Genomic DNA, 27,206 nt, shown 5'->3' on the forward strand with positions numbered 1-27,206 from the left:
AGGGGCGGCCGTTGCCAGTGTCAGTGTCGGGGCCAGTGTCAGAGTGTCGGGGCCAGCCCACTCCATTGTCTGTCTGATCTGCAGGGACGCCTCTGGGCAACGCTCTGTGCGATCGTCAAACGCGTTAGCTCATTGTTTCAGTCCACGTAACTGCCGAATGTCTAGTTTTCGCCTGCCCGTGAATATTGTCCACTGCGTCTTACGTGGGAAAGTGTTATCTCATAGTCCATACGTGCGTCGCGCCAAAGACAAACGTTGCGAACATATCGCACTCAAATTGGTCGGTTCGGGAACGCGTGTGTCACGAGCGCACTGTGGCAGTGTGGATGGCTGGGCAGGAATCCAAATGGCTGATTTGATCCGTTTTCCTTTTTGAACTTGGCAGTGAACTTCCTTCAGCATGTAGAAGCCGGAAGGGACTGTTGCAATTCAAGTTATACTGCGCTTCTAAAAACACCTTGTGTTGTAACGCACGTCATATGATATTCTTTGCTCGGCTTGCGGAATCAAAACATGCGACGAGTACGTCCGGATCAAAGCCCACGGTAGATGCGTGGTCCCAGGGATCAGATCTTGCAGCTTGTTTTCCGCGATCTGCGTCGCGTATCGTCTTGCCTGTCGTTTGTAATGCGAGGGCGGGCCCCATTCGGAACGTGTTCAGCTGAACGGCTGTGATAACTTATTGCCGCATGTTTTGTAGACGCCTTCAGTGTGTTCGGGCGTCGTGCAGTGAAGTGAAGTTACGCGTGGATTTGGCGATGTCGCTCCAGTCTGGTCTGTAATAAACCTCGAGGACTGTGGGCTTTGGTGAATGGCCGGCGCTTTTATTGTAAGAATATTCCACGACAATGACATATCAAACTAGTACAACTTACACCTTCGTAAACGGCTTTGCCAGCGCACGCGTTTGTAAGTGCCTGGCGACTCAGTAAACGTTGGCGATGTAATGGTGACGACTCGTGCTGTTATGCATGCATGCTTATGCTTATATATTGGCTTTATGCTTTGCATTATTGCGGCGTGACTGACTGCTGCATAGACAATAGACGTATACACTAACTGGCTTACTTTTGGGCTGGCCAGATCTGTGGGCCAATCTCGCCTGAGATTCGAAAGCGCACCGCTGCAGGCGTCTGGACACGTGCCGCCGGCCGCGCCCGGTCGCGTCCGCAGGCTCACAGCCGATCCCCCGAGCTCCGACGTCCAGCCTGACCCGAGGTCACGCCGCGCTGCCCGCTCTCACCCGAGGTCACACCGCGCTGCCCGCACTGACCCGAGGTCACGCCGCTCGGCCCGCACTGACCCGAGGTCACGCCGCTCGGCCCGCACTAACCCGAGGTCACGCCGCTCGGCCCGCACTAACCCGAGGTCACGCCGCTCGGCCCGCACTGACCCGAGGTCACGCCGCGCCACCCGCTCTCACCCGAGGTCACGCCGCTTGGCCTGCACTGACCCGATGTTACGCCGCGCCGCTCGCTCTGACCCGAGGTCATCTGTCACTCCCAGGTGGCCCTGACATGGTGGCCGCCTGGGCCCCTGGACTGGGGGTCCGCTCGAAGGTCGTCATCCTGACACCGGCGGAGTTGGCGTCCGGTCAAACACGGTCCCAGGGTGGCCGGCGACGTCCGCCGCGTCCGTGCGCCGTCATCACGGCCTTGCCAGCTGCTAACCCCGGTGGGAGGGGCGACGCGAGGGGCCGCGCGGCCGGCGGCCGGCCCCTCACCCGATCAGACAGCATCAGAACTTGTCTGACCGCAGGTCTATCATCTTGCACAGGCAGAACGAGAGGATGATGACGATCAGCTGGAGAGCGCCAAGCGCCACGCATATGCCAATCACGATGTCGACGTTCTTCACCACGTGCCGCTTAATGGCGTGGTAGCAGCCCTGCCGGGAGCCAAGTCCCGTGCTGGTCAGCTCGCAGCACACCAGACTAGCCAGCGGCTACAACCGCTCAGACCAAGGCATCGGTCGGCGCGTGAACGTAACATTACACAGTTTTTCAACGCGTAAAATGCGAAGCACCGCTTCGCTACGCGCCATGTGAGAGCCGTTTGCTTTTCGGATGTCGGTGATGCAGATATTGCAAGGCATGCCACATGAGTCTCAAGTGCAACCAGATGGGTGTTACACAACTGAAATAACTAGGCTTTCTCGACCAGAGGCGCAGCCCTGCAATGGGGGAGGGGGGGGGGACGGACGGGGGCCAGTACAACATGACATGTCCGCCAACAGTATTACTGTAAATGATCTCATACATATGATCGCATGAGGTGTGCATGCGCATATCAAACACCAATATACAATGGTGACATGCGGGCTTTCTCGACCAGACGTAAATCGCGGCCACGGGGTTGTGTGTCAAAACAACACTGCATGACCACCAATAGTATTACTGTAAATGATCCCATGACACATGATCGTATGTACTGCGCATGCGCACGTCAAAGACCAATCTACAAGGAGTGCGAGGGCCGCCGTAGAACGAGCAAGCCTGGAAGAATGCAGCAGAGCTTAATGAGCCCAGCCCGGCCGTCATACTTTTCAGACGTTCAAATTTTTTAACCGTCCGTCGCAGCTTCATGCGGTTTTCAGGAGAAGGAAGCGACATATTTTAAAGAAGCCCTATGCGGCGCGAGGCATTTGCATGTACACTGCTTTAAAGACGTGATTTTTCTGAGGTATCGCAATGCTAACAAAGGTAGACTTCCTCTTTGGGTTTACATGAGACGCATACAATTTGCTATGTGTATGAAAACGAAAAAGCTGCAAAACGCGCGTGAGTCGAAACAGGTCCTGGTCATAACAACCCCCACTTGCAACGCCACGAATCAACACAGTTTGACGAACGGGAAAACGGAAAATCGTATTGGCAGAAGTGCGAGCCGATGGATGCTGCCGGTCACGCGAGCTCGAACGGACACCATCGATCCGCCCGGTCTTTGGCAGTTCTTTTCTGGAAGGGTAATCTAGGATAGATGACAGCTGCTTAAAGCCGGGACGGATACGATACATAGAGACGGGTGACAAACGTTTGAAAAAATATATCACGCGCAATCCCGCACCGTCCACTTCACTACGTCGAGTGACAGGAACATTTAACGACCTCTAGCTTAACCAACAGATCAGCGTACGTCATTATGGATATCTCACCGCCTGACGATCGATAACCGACCGAGTCTGAGTAAGCGCCGCCCTTTCTGAGACCGGTCACCAACACAGCACATTGTGACTTAGGCGAAAAAGATGACCACGCAAACAACGCGGGGCGTGTCATCAAGCTCACTGGATCATGTCCCCCCAAAATGTGTGCAGGATTACAATAACCATTGGCAATGCAAGCAATCATAAATAATTGATGTCTCCGGCTGATGATGCCAGACCAAGAAAAGGCCAGAGTCAGCCAATTTTCAAGCAGCGTGAGTTCTGAATTCTTGTGAAAACAAGTCACTGAATCTTGGACTGCTTCACTCTCATAAGGGAATTTTCCATTGCAATGTTATGTTCACTCCACATTCATTTGTGAAGGGTTTCGGAGGCTGTTGCCTCCGCTAGTCTAAGTTTTGGAATCAACTGTATACTAACTGGGAACACGCCAACGCCTCATACGGTCTCACCTGTCTATTACTTTGCCACTTAAGGCGTCTTACTGGTTATGCATTCCTTGCATTTTAGCCGACTTTCTTTCCGTGAATTTTAGGACATTTTTACGGTCAAGTTTGGAATTGCACTCAAACCTCACAGACGCATACGACAAGGGCAACGCTGCGTGCCGAGGGCACCTGTTCAAAATAACGCAGGAATGGGTTACCTGCATGCGTTTGGCTCACGACGGGCTGAAGGAACTGGGACATGGGTCATGGGACATGACAAAAATTACGACGAGGTAGAACGACTCACGACGAGGTAGAACGAGTTGTCGGCCGAGGGGTCGGTCAGACATTTTGGGTCGCGCGGCTGGTACATGTTGTCGCTGGAGACGATCAGCTGGCAGCAGGCAGCCGGCAGCACCTGGTCGGCCGGCTTGCTGCTCGTCCACCTCTCAGCCTTCCGGAAGTCTGTGTAGTTGTTGGCTCCGCAACACGACAGCTGGAAACGAACACCATACACACTGCTGATGGTGTAATGTCCATGTATTACGCAAACTAATCGCTATTGTCAATGCAGCGTTCGCCGTTAGCACAAGCGGAGCCTGGGACGATTATCTGAAAAGTCCGCAGGCTGCATTTCTACAAAACACAGGCTTGCTGTAATGATGTGCTGTGCTTTTGTGGATTTTGGGCAACTTTTATCACGGGTTACGGGCTTGAAACAAATATTAGAGGACCAATATCTTTCCAAAGTCTAAACGCTAACCAATCTCTGTCACTGGCGTCAGCAGAGGCGCGGTGTAGGAAAGTACTACCATCAATGGTAAAAGAAGACGGGAAAAATGCGATGGGAGGGATCTCGAATAAGAACAGACATTGCAGAGAAAGCAACTGGACACAAGTTGCAACGATTGCCGCTATATGGCCAACATTTGACGTCTTGGGAACTAAAATTTTTCGTACAAACTCATGGCTTTGTTGTCAGAATTAAGTGCCTCGTACGAGTACAAATGTCGGGCCATTCTTGCCAAGTGCGTGACAACGCACACAATGCGAAAGAAAAAAGGAACCCAGCAGAAGTACGAACCTGCGCGGGCATACATTGGCTTAGCTTCCGAACACGATCGATGACCTCAATTCCTTGAAGCACTTGGCCGGGCATAAGCCGAACGCATTGTCCCGACTGTCGATATTTGACGGGTGCACTGCGCCAGCTGCTACCTTAAGCTGATTTGTCACGGTCGGTAATAGGCTCCATTCTGTTAACTTGATGCTACATTTCCTCGGCCAGCTAAACAAACATGTAACAAACGCTTCCCAACCCGAGCGTAAGTGTGCATGTCCCTGCCAGAGGCCACAACCTACCTGCGCTGCACCGAGCCGCTGACGGAGCTGCATTATGATTACGGCTTTTCCCAGAATTCCAGCGTTATTGACGCGGGCCTCAGAACCACCGGTTCCTCCAGCACTGCAAAGTAACCGGTAACGACCATGGCTGTTCTCCAAGCCTTTTGGCGTCTGTCGGCAGCGCATGGCGTGCGCGTGCACGGGGTTTACCTGAGCCATGGCGACGTTCCAGGAAACGGTAATCGTGTTGGGCTTGTCCTTGGTGGAGTACCATTCACTGATGGTGAACTGAAGAAAGGACTTGAGACCTTTCTCCGCCTCCTGCTTATATATGGTGGCCAGTATAGCCGCAGCGATATACAGCAGGAACACAATCAACATCAGTCCTCCATACTGTGGAGCAGAATGGAGGATTATCATTTACGGGCACCCCATTATCATTCCACTGTAGAAAAGGACACTATCCCTCCACTACGCCGAGGAGGCTCCGTTTGTGGGTACCAGTCCTCTACACTCAGTGTGGACCCGGACATCACTTCACAAAAATGTGCAAAATCTAGCATTGTACAGAGACAGCTGTGGTCACGGAAAACATCCGTAACCATTATCACCATGCTACAACAGACAGGTTGCCACAAACGTCAATAGTTCGTAGTGCCGTCAGCGCCACACAAGATGTCGGGGATGGCGACTGCCCATCGTCTATAGAACCTCCGTTCACAGTGCCGTCAGCGCCACACAAGATGTCAGAGGTGGCGACTGCCCATCGTCAATAGAACCTCCTTTCACAGTGCCGTCAGCGCCACACAAGATGTCAGGGGTGGCGACTGCCCATCGTCTATAGAACCTCCGTTTACAGTGCCGTCAGCGCCACACAAGATGTCAGGGGTGACGGCTGCCCATCGTAAATGGAACCTCCGTTCACAGTGCCGTCAGCGCCCCACAAGATGCCAGGGGTGGCGACTGCCCATCGTCAACAGAACCTCCGTTCACAATGCCGTCAGCGCCACACAAGATGTCAGGGGTGACGGCTGCCCATCGTAAATGGAACCTCAGTTCACAGTGCCGTCAGCGCCACACAGAATGTCAGGGGTGGCGACTGCCCATCGTCTATAGAACCTGCTTTCACAGTGCCGTCAGCGCCACACAGAATGTCGGGGGTGGTGACTGCCCATCGCCCAGGGGGCGTCGTGGCTAAGCAGTTACAGTGTCTGACTCCACGAGGAGGGCCCTGGTTCGAGTCCCGCGACCATTGCAGTTGCTGGCGTTCATAAAAGAGTCCAGACGACAAGCATCCCGTTCTTTTTAAAAACGACTTATCATTATTTTCCTGTACAACGCGCTGCATACCACAGACGGTTGTATGGTATCCAGCCATCTTGCGGAGGATAGGACGGGACGTCAGCCCCGAGCTAAGGGTCGGATGGGACGTCAGCCCCGAGCTGAGGGTCGGATGGGACGTCAGCCACCGATCTGAGAGGGTCGGATGGGACGTCAGCCTCCAATCTGAGGGTCGGATGGGATGTCGGCCCACGATCTGAGAGGGTCGGACGAGACGTGAGACCCCGATCTGAGAGGGTCGGATGGGACGTCAGCCCCGATCTGAGAGGGTCAGATGGGACGTCAGCCCCCGATCGGAGAGGTCGGATGGGACATCGGCCCCGATCAGAGGGTCGGATGGGAAATCAGCCCCGATCTGAGAGGGTCGGATGGGACATCAGCCCCGATCTGAGAGGGTCGGATGGGACGTCAGACCCCGATCTGAGAGGGTCGGATGGGACGTCAACCCCCGATCTGAGAGGGTCGGACGGGACGTCAGCCCCGATCTGAGAGGGTCGGACCGGATGCCAGGGAAAGCGGTGGTCCGACAGCTGCTGCGCGGTGTGGACGGCTAGGCCACAACTGGCCGTAATGGGGCTGATTCGCTAACGACCGGGGACGTCGCGGCGAAGGTCAGACGGCAGCCTAGCCTCGCAGCAGCGGCCGGCGGGTCCTGCAGCAGCGGCAGGCGGGTCCTGCAGCAGCGGCCGGCGGGCCCCACAACAGCGGCTGGCGTGCCCCGCAGTAGCGGCCGGCGGGCCCCACAACAGCGGCCGATGTGGCCCGCAGCAGCGGCAGGGGGCCCTGCAGCAGCGGCCGGCGGGCCCCACAACAGCGGTCCGCGTGCCCCGCAGCAGCGATCGGCGGGCCACTCCAGCGGAAGAGCACGAATACAGGTACAAATGGTACGGTTTTCATAGGTTAATCCAGGTCCGAAATCAGGACGAATTCACGCTGATTGATCACGGCATGGAATTCTTTCGGTTGGGGCATCACATCCTTACCAGCAAACGCGGACGGGTGGACTTTTGGTTTACGTTTGGTGCTTGCGGACCCATTGATGTTGATACTGCCCTTATCAGTTTGGTATCGTAAGCGCAACGGAGAAACATACTTGACGCGGAAGGACAACTTATCTCACGAGAGCACGCTTATCGCATTTTGAATCTCGAACGTACGTATTTCACATGTGTCGTGTGATTCACAAAGCTTGCAGAGGAGCCAGACGCGCTCCTCTCGGCCCTCCGATCCTATGGTATTCCCTTTCTCCGCTCCCTAGATTTTCCGTGCCTCCTGGTCCCCCGGTCCCCGGGCCCTCCTGATCCCCCGGTCCCCAGGTCCTCCTGCACCCCCAGGCCCGGCGGTCTTCCGGTCCTGCCGGATCTCCTATGTCGCACGACACGTGATACGGTCAGTACACTGCCAACTGTAAGCCCGCGGGCGGACCAAGGGCCTCGTGCTCAGGATGTTTATCTTCACCCGATCTCATGCGGTCCCTACAAGGACGACGTTCGCCAGCCTTTGTAACGAGCCCTTCGGACGGCGGCAATATCGCGCCCCTACTGGCCTGCATTCTGCCGAGCTCATCGGACTAGTGAACGGTTGTTAGTACCGTTGTGCTGTGTATAGCTCTGACTCACAGTGTTCGCCACCATGGTGCCCACAGGCCCAAACAAGGAGTGGGCAAGCGCTTTGGTGGTCGGTGCACGCCCCCCCCCCCCCCCCCCCCGTATCACTAGGACTTCAGAAGCATGCAGCGGCTCAAACTGCATTGTCAGAAGAGGCAACCGCGCTTCTCTGGGCCTGGTGTGTATCTGTGCCGCAGCCATGTGTACTATTGACGGCAGGTCCCAGTGCAAACATGATGTAAAAGTATACATTGTGTGACCCGATCGCTGAGAGCGTGTGTGTGTATTGTTGTGTCTCGAGCGCTGTTTCCATCGGAGTGTTGGCATGTATTGAGTGCAGTAACGCATCTGCAAAGTTGACGGCCTGTTCTCTATTGCACTTCAGAGAATAAACACGCGTTTCATTCAGCTCGCAGTCAATCCTAGTACGTGCATAGCTGTAAGGTCAGGTTAAGTGCGGCGGTGCTACGAGCGGACGTCCATCGATCCCCAATCTGCCTGCAGGCCATCATTATCAGACACCTCCGCGCTAGTCGTCCCCCCCCCCCCCTACCCCTCCCCCCCCCCTGCTCAATCATCCGTCTTAGCCCACACGCTCAGACCACAACGCGGCCCGTCCAGGCGGCGGCGGCGGCGGAGCGGCAGCAGCAGACGCGACGGGACAGCCCCGGCGCGCCAGGCGGCCGGCCGGCCAGCAGGGGAGTGCACAGGACCGGGCCGAGGCCCCGCCCTCTGGTGGACAGAGAAAGTGCCGACCCGGTGCCATCGCAGGCCGCTGCCGAGGCAGCCGCCACACCGTCTAGTCAGGCCGCCGAACGGTCCCGGGCCGCCACGGTCGTGACGGGATGGGCCGGACACGAGCGTCACAGTTGTGCTCAGGCCAGACGGCGAACGACTCCCTGAAATGTTCGGCTCATTGCTGGTTAAGGGTCCCTAATGTTTCAACAACTTGCGCTCTATCTGAAACAGTGCGTCGTCCAACTCCATGCTACACCGAAGCCAATCAGAGCAATCGAAGATGCCAGAGAAAGCATAACAGGTGAAAGCGTTTCAGAACCTATCAGACCAGGGTGAACGAAAACTCGTACCGTCCGCTGCCGCACCGGCGCGCGCTGGGGCTGCGGCTGGGACTGCCTGTCGTGCAGGCTCGGCAGCACATGCCTCATCCCCGCCCCCACATCGGCAGCGAGGGCGGGACACGCGTGCGACACGCAGAGCGGGGTGGCTGCCGAGCCGGCTGCCGCCGCGGCGCGGAGTATTTGGCCGACAGCGCGCCCCCCGTGCCCCGCTCAACAGGTTCTGCATCAGATTGCCGGTGCGGAGCCGGCAGTCCGGGGCGCGCTTGGTCACGGACGGGCCAGGTTATCACGTCCTCGACACGAACGGCTGGTCGCAACAGGGCCTGGCTTTGTACGACCTGCAGAGTGAATTCCGTTGCCGACAGTGGAGTGATATCGACGCAGGCATTACATGTTACCGTCAGCCTCCTGTTTCCGTCACGCTTCCTTGGCTTAGCTTGGCCTGGACGAGAGACCTTGGGTATGCACGGCTCGACCGTCAGCAGGCAAGCCGGTCCACCCCGGCATTCGAGCTATCACGGAACACTGGCCACTTTCACCGTAGTGATCCACTCTTGGATAATTGCAAACGAGTCCGTACGTCCGGCCGGTTTCGATTCACCCATCAAGGGATCACGTGGATGAAAGGGCCCAGTCCAATCAGCGGGTTCCAATGTTCACCACGCAAGATCAGGCATCGGTTGGTGCCCATTCAATTCAAGGTGCATTATGTACTTAGTTTGGAATACGCTGGTCACGCCCTCATACGTATTCTACCGTAAGATTAAGCATTGCCTTGACGTACATGTCGTTAATAACAACGTTCCAACAAAGGCGCTCCTAACACTGTTCAGGAGCCGCTCGCCATTATGCATCAGTCCGGCCAGCATCCCAACCACGGACCTCTTCTTCTGTTCACCCTTGTGGACCTCAGGCGATGTGACGCGGCCCACCGCCGCCACAGCAGCCGGCGGCTTCCAGCAGTGGTAGGCGTTTTCGTCGAACGCGTCGATGAGACAAGCCGCCACAGTGCTGTCCCGCCGGCAGCCCGTCCTTGTCCGGCCCGACGCTGGTGAAGGCGCTCTGCCGCACAGTTGTCCACCGCTCTACATCCTCCTTCCGATGACGAGCGTGGGCCTCCCGTAGCTAAAGTTCCGCGCCCGCCCCGAGCCCCGTTCAGAATAGCCATCGGCAGCAACGCAGCGCGGAAGGTTCCGGCACTAGCGAGTGGCAGCGCGGCGGGCGGTTTTTTGCCGACCGGACCGCCTTGGCCTGGAGCCGCCGGTCCCGGCCACCGGGCTACCTCCGCGCACCCCACCCAGCCCCGGCGGCCGACACGCCCACTCTCGGGCTATTCGTCGCTTCAACTCGCAGGGCGAAAGCTCGTCATGCCGGCAATGTGATCATGTTGGCCAGTCTGGATGAGCCAAGCCAGGCCAGGCGGAGAAGCACGTGCGACTGCGCCTGGTCCACTCTGATCAGGGCCTGACGTCATCGAATTTGAGTTATGTTCGGAATCAACGTCAAGTTTAAGTTAATGCTGCGTCGAAAATTATTACAGCAAAGGTATGTTCTGGATCATGCCAGCGACCGTTATATATATATATATATATATATATATATATATATATATATATATATAATATGCAAACTACATGGCAGAACGTAACAACAGCACATCTGTATAGCAAAAGAACGGCCGGACGTACGGACTCGTTTGCAAGTATCCAAGAGTGGAACACTACGTTGAAGACGGTCAGTGTTTCATGACAGTTCGAATGCTGGAGAGGATCGGCTCACCCGCTAACTGTAGAACCGTTCATGCCCAAGGTCTCCCGTCCGATTAAGCTATATTATAAATATATGTTCAAAAATCGATAGATGGGTATATATATATATATACATACATATATCCCGTCTGATATTTATAATTATGAAAAACATTATATACCACTCAACAACTAGTACAGCTGTTGAGTGCAAGGCCTTTGCTTTTTAAATGTTTTGGTATCTTCTGTAATGGGGATGAAGTTCGCCTGTTAAGGCTTCCTTTTAAGCGAGTTCGCGTATGTCCATTCATCACAGCGCGCTACATACGTCGGACAGTATTACGAAGCCCGTCGCTGATTTGATTTCTCATATTTTGTCACATCGTTGCATTTCCTACTTGTAATTTAAAGCAAAACCTACACAAATTCAAACCGCACTAACTTCGCACTCTTACAACCAGCGCACAGGGGCGATGCCACGATTTGTTTTGAGAATGTGTTAATCATTCTCCATGGCGGGTTTCCTAAGTGATGCGGCCCCTCAGATTAAAGGTGACGCTAAGCGTACAATATATATATATATATATATATATATATATATATATATATATATATGCTGCATAAATGCAGTATATTTCCAAGGCACATTTCCGATGGCGTGGTCAGTTCTGTTTTTTCCGATATGGTACTCTGAAGCACCGCTGAATTAGGTGTATACACCGTTTCGTTCGGTTTGCATGTGTGTCCTGCACAACTATATGTAAAATGTGTGAACAAGGACCTCGTCCTCCAAGTTTGCCTTCGCCTTGCACCAGACTGCTAAAGCAAAAATTTTCATCCGACTTTCGTAACTGGTCTGACGTTCCCACTTCAAGTCAGTTTCGGAAGACACCTGGGTTAAAAAAGACAACTAAGTGAATGTTTTTCTAGAGATCGATGTAGAGCACAACAAGCCCGTATCTGATATTGCCAGTTTAGTAAAATGCAGGCGTATTTTCACAAATGTCCGCCAAGACCGTTAGATGTCCGCTATATGTAGCTCTCATGGAATATATGCAAAAGTCCAAAGAGTGTGGTAGTTGATCGCATTACTATTAACGTTTTACACAGCAAGTTAAACAATATTTTGCGTCCTCATGCTCCATTTCAGGATGAATGACAGAGATGCTGCGCTAAAACATGGAATTCCGGCGACCAGCTGAGTTTTACATCCAGTCATGCAAGGGAACTGAACGGCGCCTCATATCTGACCAAACCACCACCACATCTGTCATGACGAGAACTTCCTGTCGCATCATGAGCCCCAACCATCCAGGATGCATGGAATATCGATCCCCGCACAACTGGAGTCTGCCCTCGACCACGGTAACCCCAATCGACTCACGGCTGGAAAGGTCTTATTTTAGGCTCACAAAGCACTTTAGATCCGGAGAAGTCTTTGTCGGCCCATAGACCTGGTAAGCATTTAGCTCAGACCTGGAAAAGGCTCATTTCGGCCATAGGCCTGGCAACGGCCCATCCAGGTTCGGGAAAGATTCATCACAGGCTCAGATAGGGCCCAGCTCTGATCTGAAAAGCCCATTCCAGGACAGCAAAATGGTAGGCAGTTTTCAGACCCAAAAGAGCAGGTCTCGGGTATGAAAATGGCCCAACTCAGAGCCAGAAACGCCCCGGCTCTGTTCGGGGATCGAGCCCATTCAAGGCACCGAGAGTGAGTATCTCAAAGTCGGAAAAGCCATATCAGGTCACAGGCCTAAGAAGGGTCCATCGCAGGTCCTCGCAAGGGCCCATCTTACACTTACGGTAAGCCGTGTGGCAATCGTCTGCTCTTTGTGCAGCACTTTTTTGTAATCGGGAGTAGCTTCGCTGTTCTGTCCCACACGCCCTCGCTTCGGCCGCTGTTCACGCCTGTTTGACACTGCATCTGGCCTTTCGTCACTCGACTGGTTACCGTACTGCAGTGGTCCGTCGAATCCCGTACAATGACAGGGAGGCCGCCTACCCGCATTTCTTGAAAAAATACACAAAACCGGATTGGGTAAGGTGTTAAGTACATTCGCGAGAAACATTATGCAGATAGATAAGGCAGAAGTAATAGCCCTATTCCTCGCAGAAAACAAAACAGGAGAATGGAGGGACAGATGTGCTGATGGTTCGGCAACATACCTTTATCGAAACCGAGAATGGCATGTGGCCGAAATATCAGCGCATCTATCTCTCCATTCTCCTGAATTTTCTACTAGGAATAAGGCTATCACTACTGTCTTACCAAAGCTTGGTGAGTCCCGCCGTCGCGAACTCCTGCCTTTGCCCCTGTCATGGGTCTCGACTGGCCTCCCAAAACTCCTTCAGAATGGGCAAAAAGACCAGCTCGCTGCCCGGTCTGACAACAGACGGGGTGGGTGACCGTGTCCCCACCTTACCCGGTGGCGCCACACCTGCAGCAAACTTTTCTAATGGTTACAGTGTTTTACGCTCCACTCCGTACCACAGGTGGCCGCCATGAAAAGCCCATACGATACTCAGGTTCGCCCGGCCTAAAGGTCACTTCGTCGGGTCGCACGGGCGCTGAACTATGACGTCATGTGGCGGCCGGACAGGTCGTGACCACCCTGGCGGCTCGCCGTCAGTCAGTCACCGATGACGGTGGACGCCTCCCTGCGTCACAGCCTCGGCACGCGGGCGTCCCTCCCCATCAGCCGGAAAACAACATTCCCTGCCGGCCGCCATCCGTCTCGGGCTTTGACGGTCTGCTCACATGGCCTCAGCTGGCTGGCCCGAGGCCGCGAATGTCGGACGTGGCGGCATGTCGGTGCCGCATGGCGCTGCGCTGGGATGAATGGACGCAATGCGCCCCGCACCACGCCGAAATCCCACCGGGCATGTCAGAATGGGACGGAAATGATGCATGCGTGGCGGATCGTACTGGTCCGCGGTTAATACGACGGACGGAAGAGAACAGAACCTCTCACAGACAATCACGTCGCATAGAAAACCTGCCAACAAATGTGGAAGTCAGCCTGCCGTGACCCGTGGTTACCATCGGCCACAAAGTCGGCCTCGTCCGTGAGCGGGGGCCACCATCGGCCACAAAGTCGGCCTCTTCCGTGACCGGGGGTCACCATCCGCCACGAAGTCGACCTGGTCCGTGACCCGGGGTCACCATCAGCCACAAAGTCGACCTGGTCCGTGACCCGGGGTCACCATCAGCTACAAAGTCGGCCTGGTCCGTGATCCGGGGTCACCATTAGCCACAAAGTCGGCCTCGTCCGTGACCCGGGGTCGCCATCGGTCACAAAGAGCGCCGGTGTATACACAGTGCAGTTAATCGTTCTGAATCGAGTCGATCAGGCAATTTTGGCCAATGCACCAGCCGGGTATGCAAGCAAGACGCCGACACATGGACCGATCTGGAGAGCCTGCGCCTGTGGCGTGACGGCGAGAATGATGCCGCTTCCGTGCCACACCAACACCCAGTCCGCTCGTGACGACCGCCAGGAAGTCATCGTGACGTGCATTTCCAGACTTGCTCGCCATTGTGTGGGGCGGACCGTGACCTGGCTACACCAGCTGACGGCAGCGCGGCATATTGCTTCATGCCATTGTATTGGTTTAATTGCACTGGCGTTCCTGTCAATGAAGCGATGCATTGTAGGCGGGCAAGCAGTTTAAGCAACGCCGAGTGAGAATGACAGAAAAGAGCGAGATAAAAAGCCATGGGAACGATAAAGCAGAAAAAGGGAACGGGCGAGCAACAGAGTGTGCAGCAAGAAAGGCCAGAAAGTGGCGGCGGAAGACCACCGAACGAGCGCCGTGGTCGCCGTGCGTCGGTCCAGTCCACCGCGGTCGGCGCAGCTCGATGCAGTTGCCAATAGCGCGGCGAGAGGGCGGCGCGAGCCGGCGGTTACCCGAGCCGCCGCCACGCCGGCGGCGTCGCCGGCCTGTAGCGCAAACAGCCGCCCCCCGGCCGCAACACGAGATCCGAGTATTTATGGAGCCCTGTGACGGACGGGCCGGGCCTAGCGCGAGCTGCGCTGCGCACTGCTCGACGTGCAGCTGGGGAAGGGGGGGGGGGGGGTCGGCCATATGGAGCAGCGCCTGTGGACGAGCTGGCGCGCGTTGCACCGGGTGGGCACGGTCAGCCGTGGCAGGATGTACTGCCTGTCCTCTTCTGAACTATAAGGCAGCAAGCGAGCTCCGACAATATCGACACCAAGCTTGGCTGCAATGTGCGACAAGCCCTAATGAGCTGATCAGTGACATTTGATCTCCATTTAATGTAACATAACTGAACATGCCTGGGATGGGAAACCAAACCGAAAAACAAAATCAACCTCAGTTGTCTTCTCATGGCCATACAACTGGTATGTATGGCATGACATTCAGTACTGCGTGCTTTTCTTTACAAAGAACTCCGTTGTTCTGCCGCTGGCCCTGATGGTGACGCAACAGGCCACACCAACTGTAACCCAACTGTTTGGGCATGCGTGCCCACGCTGCCGGCCTCAGCATGGTCTCGGACGCCGATACTCCAGTCTCTGACGGCTTGCTTCTGTAACGACTCGTCTGTGACACGACATTCTCCCGTGCTATTACGTTCGCGGTATGATCGCCGTCTAATGGGCGAAGGTCCGGGTCCTAGCCCCGCCCACATGCACTCCGCCGCTCCCTTCTCCGCAATCGGCGATCGGTGTGGGCGACGGCAGGGTTACGACGCGACCCCAGCGACCGTAGCCGCGGCGGGAGTTCGAGAGCCGTGTTGTGTTGGCATGACGCTGGCTGAACTAGACACGTTCAGGACGAGAAATCTCTCAAAAGCCGCCTTGGCACATTGTTGCGTCACGCGGCAGCGTTGTCGGCGGTCAGACTGCGGTCAGACTGCGGTCAGACACGTTGTCGGCGGTTAGACTGCGGTCAGACACGTTGTCGGTGGTTAGACTGCGGTCAGACACGTTGTCGGCGGCTGGACTGCGGTCAGACACGTTGTCGGCGGTTAGACTGCGGTCAGACACGTTGTCAGCGGTCAGACTGCGGTCAGACATGTTGTCGGCAGTCAGACTGCGGTCAGACTGCGGTCAGACACGTTGTCGGCGGTTAGACTGCGGTCAGACACGTTGTCGGCGGTCAGACCGCGGTCACACACGTTGTCAGCGGTCAGACTGCGGTCAGACTGCGGTCAGACACGTTGTCGGCGGATGGACTGCGGTCAGACACGTTGTCAGCGGTCAGACTGCGGTCAGACACGTTGTCGGCGGCCGTCCGGGACCATCAACGGCTGCTGTAGTAACACAGCAGAGTACCATTCGGCGTTCAACACATCGCCACGAGGCGCCGTTCGCCTGCACATCCTGGGTAAACGTTCACCAACACATCGACACGACGCGTCGTTCGCTTGCACATCCCGGGTGAACGCTCATCAATACACCGGCACGAGGCGCCGTTCGCCTGCACATACCGGCTGAACGCTCATCAACACATCGCCACGAGGCGCCGTTCGCCTGCACATCCTGGGTAAACGTTCATCAACACACCAACACGGGGCGCCGTTCGCCTGCCCATCCCGGGTTAACGCTCAGGTGAGCCGAGCTGATAGGCTCAGTCACTCACCAGGCCAAGCATGAGTCGAGACTCCTTGATGGAACCGCAGCACCCCAAGAAACCGATGATGAAGATGAGGGCGCCGGCGGCGATCAGGATGTAGGCCCCCTGCTCGATTACCGACGCGTCGTTGAATAGCTGAAACACACAAATCCGAGCCTTCAAAATACGCTCCACCACCCAGAAAACGGATTATTCGTCGTACGCGCAGCGCGAGTGTCCCGCAACCACCCCCAAATGAACGCGTGAACCCACCTTCCCCTCCCCCCTCCCACACCCAGAGCCAGAAAACGACCGCTTCCTTGTCATTGCAATGCGAGCATTCCGCAACCGCTCGTACATGCTGAGTCCGGGCTTCTTGCATGAGTCCGTCACGGCGGCGCAGCTCCCGTCATTTCCTCGCGGAAGCGCGGGGCTGGGGATGGCGGGCGGCGCCGGGCCGCCGTTCACGCCGGCCGCTCCGGCACAAAGGAGCCGCCGGCGGCCGCGGCGGGCGGCGCGACAAAGACACGGCCGCCACCGGCACCTGCCCTGCACGCTCTCAGGCACGCGGGACTCTACTCAGCACAGTAAGGAACTTACTGTCAATGGGAGCCCATTTAACTGACTCGCGTAAGAAGCTTTTGCGCCAAAAGTTTGTCACGTAGGAGTTGATGCGCTAGATGTTCTTGGCCGCGGTCGATCTGTCGTCAGCACGTTTGTCAGCTGGAATGCGTGACGTCACGAGTGCTGACGGTGCGTTCGATGTGTGGGCTGACGGGAAAGATTTTCAACTTAACTTTCCCTTCTTCTTCCTTACTTTTTACTTTAGACCACACTAAACCTGGCTTACCGCCGACACACTACGTACAAAGTGGTCTTTCGAAGTGTGGCTTCTGCTCCAGTATTACCGTTATCATCACATCCGGGCGTTGAGTGCTTCTTCCCATTTCTAATCCCTTTTAATTTCTTCCCTCTCATTTTACGAGTTTACTTATAACCCTAGATAGATTTATTGGGTAACGCAACCACACACCTCAACAATCACTGTCACTCACCTCTTCCCGGCTACTCTGGGCATTTCAGTTCCCTCCTTATCTATCTCACGTCGCATTTCCCCCAAAATTAGGAACAAGTGCCTCCACCCAACCAAACGTACTTGCCAACGCAAGAGCTACCAAATGAAACTCCCGCTCCAGCCAGAGATTTTACCTGGTAGCGCTTTCTCTCCATGCTGACGGGCTGACAAAAAATTATGGCATCATTGTCAGCCGGTGCGTGACGTCACACGCCACTCGACTGCCGTCACGTGACGTGACGTAGGGCGATTACTGGACCGTGATTAGTGCAAACAAACGTGCTGACGACAGATAGAACGCAGCTCTTGTACAAAAAGTGATGTGTAGAAGTCTTCGCATTAAAACTTTTGTCGCGTAGTAGTTCATGCGTTAAAAGTGCTTACATTTGAAGTAATGTATAACAATTTTCGCATTCAGGGTTTGTTGCGTGGACGTAATGGCGTGCAGAAATTTGTACACGAGAACTTTCGTTGACGTTTAACGTCTAGGCGAGCGCAGACCTGGCCGGCCCCTGGCGTCCAGACACACGTGGACCTGGCCGGCCCCTGGCGTCCAGACGCACGCAAACCTGGCCGGCCCCTGGCGTCCAGGCGCACGCAGACCTGGCCGGCCCCTGGCATCCAGACGCACGCAAACCTGGCCGGCCCCTGGCGTCCAGACGTACGCAGACCTGGCCGGCCCCTGGCGTCCAGGCGCACGCAAACCTGGCCGGCCCCGGCTGGACACGGCAGGTGGTAAGCCCGGCAGCGGTCATCGGTACCAGTCACGAGGAATGTAGGGCTTTTTCTAAACGTACATCGCCTTAACAATGTTGGCCAAGCAAAATCGTCTACAGCTTTAACTAAACCATTTTTCTGGCAGGCCTAAACTTATGCAAAACGGCTCATGCAGAGGGGCTCGGCGCCAGCTCAGCATCCAACATCAAAAATAAATCTGTGAATTATATCGCCGGCTATAGACTTTGTCGCTTGGTGTCTGTCAACTGGCAGCCACCATGTCTGCGGTATCCTGAAGCCTGCATCATTTTGTATTACAAAGGCACCAGCGTTTTGCGCAGCAGCCTTAGTACCCATCTTAGAGGCTGGAACTGGTGCGGTGCCAATGGCAAGCTGCAATTAATAAGTGAAGCTTCATTGAACACTCTAAGTAAACCGCACGGTCATCACCGTGTCAGCTCTGACAGCATGGCACACCGGGGTCACCACCGTGCCAGCTCGGGCAGCATGGCACACCGGGGTCACCACCGTGTGTCAGCTCTGACAGCATGGTACTCCGGGGTCACCACCGTGTGTCAGCTCTGACAGCATGGTACTCCGGGGTCACCACCGTGTGTCAGCTCTGACAGCATGGTACTCCGGGGTCACCACCGTGTGTCAGCTCTGACAGCATGGTACACCAGGATTACCACCGTGTGTCAGCTCTGACGGCATGGTACACCGGGGCTACCACCGTGTCAGGTCGGGCAGCATGGCACGCCAGGGTCACCTGGCGCGGTGCCAACTCCGGCAGTATGACGAGAGGCCCGCTTATTGCTCAATGTTCTCTTAAAATCGCTAAATTAGCGATCCGCGCAGTTCCTATGGTCATTAGCGTTGCACCAATCTCATGCGGTTTGTGGTTGATGTCAGCTCAGTAACACACAGAGAGCCGGCGGCCAGTCTCGATCCCACTTGCTGTAGGTCATGAGGTGGATGCTTCATCCCGTGAACTGCACTGTGCGCTCACGGTTTGGGTGAGAAGGCTGGTTTGAGTTTCATGTTGCGAATCACATTGCTGTTGCGGCCCAGAGATTTGCCGACGCGGAAACGCAAGAGACGTTCCGCGTCCCACGGCAGGCGACACAAAGCCCCGGCCTGGCCGCTGTGGCAGGCCACGACAGATGTCCGCGCCGTTCATCCACCGTTCACGCGTGACATACATCGCACGGCCAGGCAAACGGTACTGCTATACTTATTTCGCCACGTGACGCCCGTCCTTCGCGGCAGTCGACTCACCGCTAAACTCTCGTCCTGGCTCAGCCTGGTCAGCATGGTGAACGACGTCTTGTCCACGGACAGCCATATTCCCACTGTGAGAACTGCGGCGCCGGCCGACTGGAACAAAGGCGAGCACCGTCACACGCTCCGGCCGCTGGCGCCGGGTCAGCCGGCACTTCCCGCTCGTGTCATCCGCGCGCGATGTCCCACCAGCGGCGCCGGACAGAGAAGACGGCAGTGGCTGTGGGGCTTTCGAATTGCAAAGGGCGCCGTCAGAGCCGCCGTGCGAAGGTGCGACGCCAATGGCGTTGATCGATGAACACTCGGTGAGGAGCCGTCGGCAGACGCCACTGGCGTAGATCACCGCGGTTGTGAACATTAGCGTAGACATGGCTCCACAATATATATATATATATATATATATATATATATATATATATATCCCTCCAGACTTGCCGATGGAATGATTGTTACCGGTGGTCTCAGCCGCCAAAGTAACTGAAATATCTCAATTGTCAGAAATAAATTGACGACTGAATGGGTCCCAGCCGGAGTCCGGCGACTTCCCACGTGTATCGGTGTCAGGACGCGGAACAAAGCGCCGGCTCGTCGGACGGGGCTCCGGCCGGCCCGGTCGTGCCATCACCCCAGTAACGCTCGGCACAGTCACCGACCCCTCCGCGAGCGCGCCGCCTTCGACACGTGCTCTTTGTGCAGCCAAGGGATGAACACGTGCTAGGCTATGAATACCGCCAGTGTAATAGAGAGAGGGAGATCGACCAGCCTGTACTTGCTTACTACATGTCATTCAGCACTTGTTACCGAGACAGTGGATCCCTTCCGTCATGTCATTCAAAATTTGCCATACGTTGTCTTCCGCTAAATATGAACGTAACTTCAAAATTTGTCGTCCAACATTACGGAAATTCAGGGATCGCACGCAGCACCGCGGGCAAACCAACTGACGAAACAGTGCAGAGCTTGCCGCCCATGATTCGATGTTGCCGGTCTGGCCATCACTTACGACGCGCATTAGATATAAACGAAAGAATTGTCCTGCTGTTACTTCTCAGTTCATATGTCCTCCATAACCGACATTCAGCTTATACATATACATATAGAGATACATAAATATACGCATATATATATATATATATATATATATATATATATATTCATAGCTATATACGTGTGTGTGTATGGGGCATCTATATATAGTTGTATATATAACCGTCAAACTGTACTATCAAAATCGAATGATATCTGCACACAAACAAGACGAAAAAGCTTTACGGGAAATTATCTCTCGACACGTTGAGGCAAAAACGACCACAAGTTAGACATCGTCACTTATCACCGTAACAAGAAAATCTTTAACGTTTTACAAGAAACAGCCAGACAAACCCGACAACATAAAATGCACCAATGTGGTGTATCAATTCAAATGCAACATCGAAGGCTGCAAACTTCGTTCCTTGTACTACATTGGTGACCACAACGACGTTGTTACGACGCCTGACAATGCACTAACGTGATGGGGCACCGGTGGACCACATGCGACACAAAGACGACAGGACATTAACACAACAACTGACAGAAGACAAGACCACTGATATTTTACGGACGTGCAATGACAGAAGACGCATTCCATTTTGGGAAAGTATATTCATTAACGAACTCTTTCCAGCCCTAAGCAAATACTTGCACAACTCTTAAACTGTTAGGTGGTGGGCGGTGAGCATATTGATGTGAGTATAGCAATAGGTTTCCCATTGTGTCTTTGTCTTGTTCCCGTTATGAGTGTATCTTATATGTATCAAAGTGAGAAAACGTGACTAAACCCATCTTTAAAGGTGGGGACTCTCAATTTGTAAGTCATTACAGACCAATCAGTATTTTGCCGTTTATGTTCAAAATTCTCGAAAAACTTGTATATCATAGATCGTCCCTTCATCTAAACCAAAACCACCTAATTCACCAAAATCAGTTCGGATTTCAGAAGAACAAAAGTACCTACAGGCCAATTCTTCTCCAGGAAACTATCACTAAGGCTTTTGAAAGCGGAGAAAATGTACTAGGTTTGTATTTATATTTAAAAAAAGCATTTGACTCTGTTAACATATACCTTCCTCTGCGTAGACCTACTTAATATGGTATTCGACTAAAATCTCATGAAATCGCTTCTTGTTTTTTTGTCTGGCAGAACTCAATATGCAAAAATTAGGAATTATCTACCAGCATTCAAAAACGTAACAATGGGGGCAACCCAAACAATCGATTGTCGGCCCAATTCTGTTCTTAAGGTACATAAGTGATTTCCCTAAATTAAGCAGTAGCATGATCTGCCTCTCTTACGCTGATAATACTGCGATTATTTTTCCAAAAATTAAAGTAATGTGGAAATTTAAACAACGCCAATACGCTTTTGCTTCTAATGTCTTCCTGCTGTAGTGCTAATTTTCTTTCCCTGAACGTATCAAAAACATTTACACAGCATTACACTACCCTTACTTCGCATTTCCAACTAAATGTGCAATTTAACAATTAACCTACTGAAGAGAAAAAAGGACTGAAATACCTTGGTGTACTCATTGACAAATATATTATTGACGAGCCCCATTCATTTTGTTGCAAGGATATTAAGTAAAAATATTTGAATAATAAGTAGGGTTAGGTACTTAATGTCATATCTACTCTATAACACTTGATTTGGGATGTAAATTATTCTTCTTCACTAGATCGGTTGGTAAATTTGCAAAAAGGGCTGTACGTCTGATAGAAAATGTGCATCCTCCACTACGCTCCGAGCCAATCTTTAAACGACACAAAATTTTGAAACTATCGGACATCGCTAAATCGCAAATGTTAATTGTGATGCACAAATGTGTAACTTCACAGCTCCCTGCATCATCCGATTTAATATACAAGGTCTACGAATAACAGGACATGGATATGAGGGGAGTAAAATATTGAGACCAACCTTTCTCTAATCGTAATTATAGACTATTTACAACATCTTGCCTTAGCCCTAACCTGTGGAACGACATTATGGTTTCATATTTTCCAAGAATAACTGATACCTCTGCATCAAAAAACATCGTTAAGAATATCATCCGCAAGCATTTCGTGAATGCGTATTAACGTAACCAACATATTCGAAGATGTTGCAATCTTTTGCGCTGCACATATGTAACGCACTTCATATTGAACCTCCTTCATGACCCATAATCACGTTCTGATATAGTTTAAGTCATGTATATGCACTCAAATTCATGGCGCTGGCTCCGGGAGTTCTTCCAGCAACAAGCTCCGCTTAGCTAGGTGGACTCCCTGGATATCCAGCTCAAAACCCAGCACGAAAATGACCAGGTAATTTGCCCCTCCGACTTGTGTGACTTTGCAACCCTTACTAACACGGTAAATGAGTGGTTGTAGATCATTGGGTGGTTATAGCGGGCTGCCATTAGCTGACTTCGGCTAATGACTACTTCAAGCCTTCTAATGTATGGTTTTTCCTTGCTTCTTACGCAACACAATTCTTTCGGGTCTGCACCACCTCTTCGCCTGCTTCTTTACGTTCGTTTCCTCCTCCTAGCTGGAAGTGCCGCGACTTGATTTTATGTTTTCTGGTGTTACCGCACGGTTTACTGCGTCGTTGGGATAGAGGGACGGGCACTCCTGGTTACCTGTTCCTCGGTAGCGGTATAGACAAAATCATAACTCGTGGACCCTCTCAAAGCTAGGACAGGAGTGAGGGGGCATTCCGGATCCCGAGTCAAGTATTTGCGGTGCAAAGATGAAGTTTGGAAAGACTCGTATGTATACATATTTACACATGCGTGCGGTCTGAACAGTAAAGTTTAGCCTTAAAAAACACGTCAGGCAGCCACTGGCCGCCATTGTGAAGCAGTTCTAGAGATGCCTGCTAGACGTCTCGTCAACAGCGACGTGAGACCGAGACAGACATGGCACGATGGCCACGTGGTACATCACTGTAGGGCAGCTGCTGCAACGATAAACAGACTGCCTATCATCGCAGTTTTATGTTAAATAAAACTGCACCAAAACCAAAACACATGCATGGACTAATCTCTTTATATTCTTACCCCACACAGCGTGACTGCTACGTGGGACTAACGCCGGGATTGTGCATCCCAATGCTGATCCATCTGGGGTAATTTGTTCGATGAAAACTGAAGCGGCAACGGGCCGGCCGGTGATAAGCGGTGTTCGGTCAGCAGAAGCCCCGGTGAACCAATCGTCATCTCTTCCTGGTGATTGGCTAATCTTGACGGAGCGTCTCGTCCTCGCGGTTAGCGGAGAGTTTGTCATCATGTCCCGTGCAGTGTTTCGAAAAACTGGGTGTTTGGCTATCTGATAAAAGGGGACTTTTATCAGTTTGTTTTTTATACAGGAACTCTGGCGTTGGTTGACTATGACATTACCTACAATGTAATTAGAAAAAAATATGAGGCGGGAAATCGAGCGAGAGCCAAAAGTTGTTGTCACTGCTGACGAGCGCCACATACCCAAGGGAGAGGCTGGTCGGTACAAGCTAATGGTTGAGCCTTGCAAACATTTCTTCAATGTCTGTCAGTCTTATTGACAAGTTTCTTTCAACGTGCCAGACGTGTACGAGAAAAACCGTCCATGAAAATGGATCGTGATAAAGCCAATTTTCTTCTGAGGACCTAAATGCGACGACCAAAGTTGATGTTCTTTGTCACGGCAGATGCTTACTCTCAAACTCAAAATTCCCAGAAAGCCCCTCAACTCAAATTCCCGGAAAAGAAAGAGCTATTGCGCGGCAGAGTGCAAGAAATTTGGTCCACTTCATTGGAGAGCTTTACAGAGTCAAGCCTTGTTCGCTTTACCACTTCATGACTTTTCAGCGGACCCGATTTGGAGTGACAGCGAGAAAGAGCAGCACAAGCGACAGGCGCGCTCGGTGCTCCGTTTATCCGCTCTCACGGAACGAAATGATAGTCTATCAAGGCTACGTTCACACTAAGCCTTGCCTCAGCAGCCATGGAGTGTGTCGCACTGTAGTGCAGTGTGCGCTACCGGGCGACCGCGGTGTAAATCATAAGTCCGTGGTGTAGCTCCAATCTCGTGGCATCACAATTTAAGAGTCGGGAGGGGGAGTCGGGAGGGGGAGTCGGGAGGGGGAGTCGACAGGTAGTGTGATGTGAACCACAGCGAAATAAATCCTGGCGCGGTGTTGATTGATTTTTGCCGACAAATCGGGCAGTGTGTTCAATCCATGGGTCTCGATGCCAAAAGTGACATCACCAAAATGTACAAAACTGGTTTGGGATCACATTTGGCTAGAAAGGACGACTCGGGACGGTGCATAAATGAAGCCCGTATGATAATGTCGAGTGACATAGATGCGGAAGGGGAAAGCCAGTCTTTCAGTGTATTCCAGTCTAGGCTTTTCACCAGGTACCTTTACCCCGGATCAGCAAATCTATATGGCTATATTCCCACTAAAACAGCATAGATTCGATGATAAGCATAATCCAGAAGTCTGGAAAAAGATAGGATAAGTTGTAATCAGCAGACCTGAATGTACATAACTGCTAACTCACATATATAACAATTTTCCATTGGGTTTTGGAAACTCAGCGTACGAACAAATGGCAGGCGTGGTCCTAGCTAGTCTCTGTTTACCACACTGTGCAATTACGGGCCGCCTTGAATCACTTTTCTTGCTAATAAAATATATAAACGATGTTATACATGCAATATAGCGGTGACATTCTGGCACCTGGATCCATGGCATGACCTCACACCTGGACCCATGGCAAGACCTTACAGCTGGACTTGGCATGATCCCACAATTGGACCCATGGCAAGGCTTCACAGCTGGGTCTATGCCACAACTTCACAGCTAGACCCATGGCATGACCTCGCAGTGGGACCCATGGCATGACCTCACCGCTGGATTTCTTTGCAAAATCAATTAACGCCACCTCATTATTCTTCAGAAACTCTTCGAACGCACCGCATAACAGGTCAGTTATGTGCCAACGACTCATTTTTTGGTGCAACTAGATAAGAGCTACACCACGGAGCCGTACTTAAACTCACGCCCATGCTGATTTAACTACACCGCACCTCAGTACACAACATCGCAAAAATCAATTCACACCACACCATCATTCTTCAGAAACTCTTTCAACGCACCGCATAACAGGCCAATTCTGTTCCAATGGCTCATTTTTGGTACAACTAGATGAGAGCTACACCACGAGACCGTACTTTAAACTCACGCCCACACTGATTAAACTACACTGCAACTCAGGACACAACATCGCTACAACGACAACAGTCCCGATACCCAAAATGTGGAACGCATCGCACGTCTCGTCTTCTAAACCCCAGTCGTGTGAGAGTAGTCAAGTCTTCCGGTATCCGGTCGTGTCCGAGAAGCCTCTTTTTTATCTTCGATCGTGTGAGACTAGTCAATTCTTCTGCTCTCCAGTTGTGTGAGAGCAGTCTACTCAAAATACCTTCTCGAAATGCCTTTTCCCGCGAACGGATACCCGCAAAACTGAATGCGGTCTGTCGCTTGTTTTCGTTGGCTCGTTTTCGTTGTAGCTCCAAATCAAGTTGGTAAAGAAGCCACAAACATTCCGGACAAGGTCATTGACAACCTTACCGGTTTCCCTGTTGCAGATAAAAGAGACTTTAAATGCACCTATTTTTCGGCACTTTGAGCCTTAGAGCCAATCAGCGCACCGCGGAGCACTCGTGTCCATGAACGCTGCTGAAAACGTCGAGCATTTCCATAATGCATTCCGATGACGCCAGCATCTAACCAGCATTTTCTGGTACTTTCAAGCCGGCTATTTTCGACGCTCCGAGTTAAAAAAGATCCACCTTTCCCGTCGACAGCAAGCAGACCTTGCCATTTCTGGACGGCACGTTGACTTTATCTAAACTCGCTCCCATTACCGTCCTCTTCCTGTCACCGCCTTGAACTGATCCCGAGTGCCGATTTCCACGATGTCCAGGACGGCATTGGTGGTAGCGGCGATGAGCGACCAAGATAAACAAATAGTCCACCCCGGTCTATCGATTTGTGCTGGGACGCTGCCGGCAAGCGGAACCGTTGGCTGCCGGCCGGCTTCCGTCAGTGCTCTGGCGGCGGCGAGCCCGGACCTTTCATCGTCTGGTGGACACCTTGGAGGAGCGACAAGGTCGCGCGGGCGGGCCAAGGCCGGGCACAGCCGGTGATCTGACGGTTGGCTCACCCGCCACGTGAACGGCACGTCAACCTGCGGACCTGTTGAACGTCTGGAAGGAAGTGCAAAGGTATAGTGTCCTTTTGGCTATGTTTAGCGGGATCGATAGCTTCCGGCTCGGGTACCTCAAGGCCAAGGATATTTCCGACTGAGGAAACGTTCACGGCGAATAGCAACATGGATAATAACAACGAAATAATAATTATAATAGATGATAAGATGCCATACCACAATCGGCTACCGATGTCCGGACAAAGAGAGCTTTCCAACGCACAATGCCACTCCTCTCCTTTCTGCGAATCCTATTCGCACAGATACTCACAAAGAAAACGAAGTTGAAGATGCAGAGGACATATTTGATGCACATCATTCCGGCGCACATGTCTGTTCTTAACTCTGGTTGCGAGCTGGAATCGATGAAGTCACTACGCGTCCTATCACCGGCGCATCTCGAGTATCGACATCACTCCCCGACGTGTGTGGTCCGTGGGCACTAAGCTATTCCGCCCCAATCAGCGAGACCCTGGGCCGCGATCAGAAACAGCTGCTTGGAGCGTCCGTCGGCGCCCGCCCCTCCACTGCCCCGCGCGCGGCCTCCCTCCCGGTCGCAGG

The 27,206-nt window shown here is 53.0% G+C and overlaps 1 protein-coding gene across 1 annotated transcript; it reads right to left on the minus strand.

The window, feature by feature from the left end:
- Nucleotides 1-1,341: 1,341 nt before the first annotated feature.
- On the minus strand, nt 1,342-27,206 carry Tsp66E (Tetraspanin 66E). The gene is made up of 6 exons (XM_037224708.1): nt 26,917-27,206; nt 19,363-19,461; nt 16,320-16,448; nt 5,148-5,330; nt 3,901-4,089; nt 1,342-1,887 (listed from the first exon to the last, which is right to left on the minus strand). Exons 1-6 carry the CDS (start codon nt 26,974-26,976, stop codon nt 1,738-1,740), a joined length of 810 nt encoding a protein of 269 aa, XP_037080603.1. The 5' UTR covers nt 26,977-27,206; the 3' UTR covers nt 1,342-1,737.

The sequence above is a fragment of the Pollicipes pollicipes genome, unplaced genomic scaffold (genome assembly GCF_011947565.3).
Source record: "Pollicipes pollicipes isolate AB1234 unplaced genomic scaffold, Ppol_2.1 Scaffold_4881;HRSCAF=5763_pilon_pilon_pilon, whole genome shotgun sequence".
In the NCBI taxonomy this organism is placed as follows: Eukaryota; Metazoa; Arthropoda; class Thecostraca; order Pollicipedomorpha; family Pollicipedidae; genus Pollicipes; species Pollicipes pollicipes.